Source organism: Emiliania huxleyi, assembly GCF_000372725.1.
Source record: "Emiliania huxleyi CCMP1516 chromosome Unknown EMIHUscaffold_1569, whole genome shotgun sequence".
Taxonomy (NCBI): domain Eukaryota; phylum Haptophyta; order Isochrysidales; family Noelaerhabdaceae; genus Emiliania; species Emiliania huxleyi.
The window spans coordinates 2,307-6,343 of NW_005201015.1; the positions used below are offsets into that span (position 1 = coordinate 2,307).

General features: G+C 67.8%; 2 protein-coding genes across 2 annotated transcripts; both read right to left on the bottom strand.

Annotated features, from left to right (window-relative positions):
- Positions 1 to 65: 65 nt before the first annotated feature.
- On the bottom strand, positions 66 to 840 carry EMIHUDRAFT_253118 (hypothetical protein; the record flags this gene model as incomplete). Its single annotated transcript, XM_005785913.1, has 3 exons — positions 66 to 110; positions 221 to 654; positions 714 to 840. The coding sequence occupies 3 exons, from the start codon at positions 838 to 840 to the stop codon at positions 66 to 68; spliced, it is 606 nt and encodes a 201-aa protein (XP_005785970.1).
- Positions 841 to 3,075: 2,235 nt separating this feature from the next.
- Positions 3,076 to 3,471, bottom strand: EMIHUDRAFT_253119 (hypothetical protein; the record flags this gene model as incomplete). The annotated part of the gene is made up of 1 exon (XM_005785914.1): positions 3,076 to 3,471. The coding sequence occupies one exon, from the start codon at positions 3,469 to 3,471 to the stop codon at positions 3,076 to 3,078; it is 396 nt and encodes a 131-aa protein (XP_005785971.1).
- Between the last annotated feature and the right edge of the window lie 566 nt (positions 3,472 to 4,037).

A 4,037-nucleotide genomic window follows, 5' to 3' on the forward strand; every position in this document is an offset into this window, starting at 1 on the left:
AAAGCCATGGCGGCAAGGGGAGGCCTGTTTCTTGGGGAGACGACCTCACCTTCCTTTGTCCGGAGTTAGATTACCGAAACGAAGCGAAAAGGACGGAACGAGGCCTTTTTCTCAGGCCAGCAGGGTGTGAAGGGAACGCCGTTTCACAGGGTGAGGCCGCGAAAGACGGGGCATTCCGGCAATAGGCGGCGAGCATTCGGCCGTCCGACGGAAGGGAGACCTTTTGGAAGCCGCCCGACACGCCGTCCGCGAGGTCGAGCTTGGCGGCGGTGCCCTCCCAGCTCGCGTTGGCGATGGGCGCAGAGACCTTGAGCTGGGTCGCCGACCCGAGCGCGAGGGACGTTCCGTCCGGAGTCCACGCGCCGCAGGTGATGGCATTGCGGTGCTTTCCTGGAAAGTGCGTGCGCGACATGAAGGTCTCGTTCGAGCCGAGGTCCCAGATGGCGAAGTTGCCGTCGGCGAGGCCGAGCATCAGCTTGCCCGCGTCGGACCAGCAGGCGAAGCAGGTGTCGAAGTGAGAGTTGCGCTTGACGAGAGAGTTTTTGAGCACCTTTGTGGAGAACTGCATCCCCTCCCACTGCTGCACGTTCTCCGGCCTCGCGGGGAACCAGAGGAAGGCGCCGCCCAGCCGCTGCACCGCCGCGAGAACCGCGCCTGTTCACAGCGCGAAGTGTGAAGGCACGCTGTTAACAGCCGCTGCACCGCCGCGAGACCCGCGCCCGACTTTTCCCAGCCGAGGAAGATGGTGGTCCCCTCGGCGGGGAGCTGGACGCGGTAGAGGAGCTGGCCGGTCTTGTCGATGATGCGGAGCAGCTGAGACCGGTCCACCACGCCCAGCATCCCGCGCGGCTCCGAGTACGACCAGTACGCGCCCGCATGCCCCTCGCCCGCAGCCAGCAGCTCAAACGCCGCACCGGCTGCGGCGGGCGGCGGGCGCGGGGTCTCCTTGCTGGCGGAGCGCGCGGGCGGCGGAGCGCTGGGGCTCGACTGCAGGGAGCTCTCCGGGCTGAGCGCGCTCGAAGAAGAGTCTGTTCTGCTCTGCCGGCGGTTCAGGTTGGCGGAACGCGCCCGCGCGAGGCGCGCCTTGTACGCGCTCTCCGGAGTGCTCGACTCGCCATCGCTGCCAAGCAGCGAGGTCTTCTGCGACCTGCGTGGGGAGAGGGGTCGGTCGGGTCGGATTGGGCGGCCGACGGCGTGCAAGCGCGTGGCGACACACATTGAGATCGCGCACAACGCAAGGCCCCACACTTCGGGCACCGCCGACGGTAAATTCTTTTTCAGTGTATGTAGCTCTTACGTACATTCCCGTAGGAGACTCTGCTGACAGGGTTTGCGATGAGGAGCGACCCGAAGGGTTTCTCGGAGGTTAGTGCACCACTAACCGCCGAAGCGCAAGAACTCTACGACGGATCGGGCTCATACTAGCACCCCACCTCGCGAGCCGACGTTCTGGCTCAGCGAGGCTGCTGCGGAGCACTCGCGGACCGGTTCTTCTGGTCCAGCGAGGCCGCTGCGGGGCACCCGGCGGCTCGGGTCACTTCTCATCGCAAACTCGGTCGAGCAGGAGGTAAGGTGTGTGCGCGTGGGAGGCGGCGCGGCACTGTAGGAGCGGCGGTACGGCGGCACGGCGGTAACGCACGGCAGGAGGGACGGCGAATAAATGGCAAGGGCGGCGAGGCGCGGAAGGAGCGGCACGGTAAGGAGCGGCGGCACGGCGGCAGACCACGGCAGCGAACGGCGGAGCATTGGGCGGCGGGTCGAACGACTGAGCAGAGGGCGGCGGCAGGAAGGAGCGAGGATGGCGCGGTGGCGGCGGGACCACGGATAGGGTGGCACGGATAGGAGCGAGCGAGCGGCTAGGCGGCGGGAGGGCGAGGCGAGGGTGGCGGCGGGCGGATCACGAGGAGGTAGAAGGTCTGGCGCGAGCGGGCGAGCGGACGGCGAGCGAGCGGCTTGGCGGCGGGAGGGTGAGGCGAGGGTGGCGGCGGGCGGATCACGAGGAGGTAGAAGATCTGGCGCGAGCGGGCGAGCGAACGGCGAGCGAGCGGCTAGGCGGCGGGAGGGTGAGGCGAGGGTGGCGGCGGGCGGATCACGAAGAGGTAGAAGGTCTGACGCGAGCGGGCGAGCGAGCGGCGAGCGGGCGGCTAGGTGGCGGGAGGGTGAGGCGAGGGTGGCGGCGGGTGGATCACGAGGAAGTAGAAGGTCGAGCGCGAGCGGGCGAGCGAGCGGCGAGAAGGTGGCGGTGGCGAGGGTGGCGGCGGTGGATCACGAGGAAGTAGGAGGTCGAGCGCGAGCGAGCGAGCGGGCGGCGAGATGGATCACGAGGAAGTAGAAAGTCGGGAGCGGGCGAGCGAACGGCGGGCGAGAGCGGCGAGGCGGCGGGAGGGTGAGGCGAGGTTGGTGGCGGTTCGGATCACGAGGAAGTAGAAAGTCGGGCGGGCGAGCAAGCGGCGAGCGAGCAGCGAGGCGGCGGGAGGGTGAGGCGAGGGTGGATCACGAGGAAGGATAGATTCGGGCGATCACGAGGAAGTAGAAAGCCAGGCGCGAGCGGGCGCGCGAGCGAGCAAGCGAGCGGCGAGGCGGCGGGAGGGTGAGGCGAGGGTGGTGGCGGGAGGAGGGGGCGAGGGCGAGGGCGGGCGGGCGATAGGCGAGACGACAGGGCGGCGACCAAGCTGGCGTGGTGGTCGGCGAGAGGCGGCGAGGGCGGGCAGGCGACAGGCGAGACGACAGGGCGGCAGGCAAGCTGGCGTGGCGGTCGGCGGGGGGCGGCGGGAGGTGAAAGGCGAGGGCGATGGCGGGCGGGCGAGAGGCGACAGAGACGACGGGTTGGCGGACGAGCTGGCGGCGGGTCGGCGGGCGGAGGCGGGAGGCGGTAGGCGAGGGCGAGGGCGGGCAGTAGAGCGCGAAGTTGAGACCGCTTGACCTTCGACGGGAAGGTTGCCCACCTGTGGCCAGACCAGTGTGAAGGTGAAGACCCCTTACGAGCGGGCGGGCAGGGCGGGCGGGCAGGGTGGGCGGGCGGGAGGGTAGCAGGAGCAGCATCAGCTGCAACAGCAGCAGCAGCAGCAGCACAGGTTAGGTCAGCCGCGCAGAGGGCAGCGCCTCGTTGAGCATGTTGAAAGCAGAGTTATTGGCGTCAATATGGCGCAGCGCAGAGATGCCGGCACCGCGAGGAAGTGCAGGACCCGCGTTTGCGGTGCGAGCCGTCGAGGCAGGATCAAGCTGAAGGACTCGAGTGGTTTCCACATTGACATCCTCGCCCAGAGCATTGCCAGACAGGTTTGCGCCCAGTTTGCAGTCGCTTGGCGTGGTTTGTGCAGGCGCACCAGCCGCAGAGGCAGCGCTGCCGACTCTCATTGGTTGAGCAGCCGTCGCAGTGCTCGACGGATCGGCAGTGTCGGCGCCACCAGCACCGCGCTCGGTCTCGCTCAGCGAGGCGGCCGAGAGCACAGGCAAGCCGCAAACGCGCATTTGGGACGCACGTAATTGAATTTTTCCCTTTGCAATGCGCGCCAGAAAACGCGGGCCGGTCTAAGATTCTTTTTCGGGCGCCGACAATAGAGGCGGAAGCTCCCCCTCTTGCCCCTTGCCGACACACGGTGCCGGTCCCCGAGGTGCCTCCTCGCTGGCGGATGGACACTTCGCCGGGCGTCCCGCTGCTGCAGCGCTCCGCGCGCCGCGAGTGCTCCGGTACTGGGAGAACGTTCCTCGCTGGCATGTGTGCGCTCTTCGTTAGTTCCGTCCTCCTTGCCTCCACGGACAGCCAGTCTAGGATATTCGAGGGCCTGCCTGCGTTCTTCCTTCCGTCAGCCGCCGACTCGGCATCGCCCAGCCGCCAGAACGAAACGCGCTCGCGCCAGGGCTTTGCCGATGACTATCAGGTTACGTCTGGTGGCGTGAACTACGGCGGTAGTCGGTATGATGCATGGTCGAAGCCTCAGGGCTGGGGAGAGCCGCAGACGTACTACCAGCAGCAGGGCTACGCGCCGAACAACCAGCAGAGCTCGTATCAGCAGCACCGTCCCTCACAGCACCAC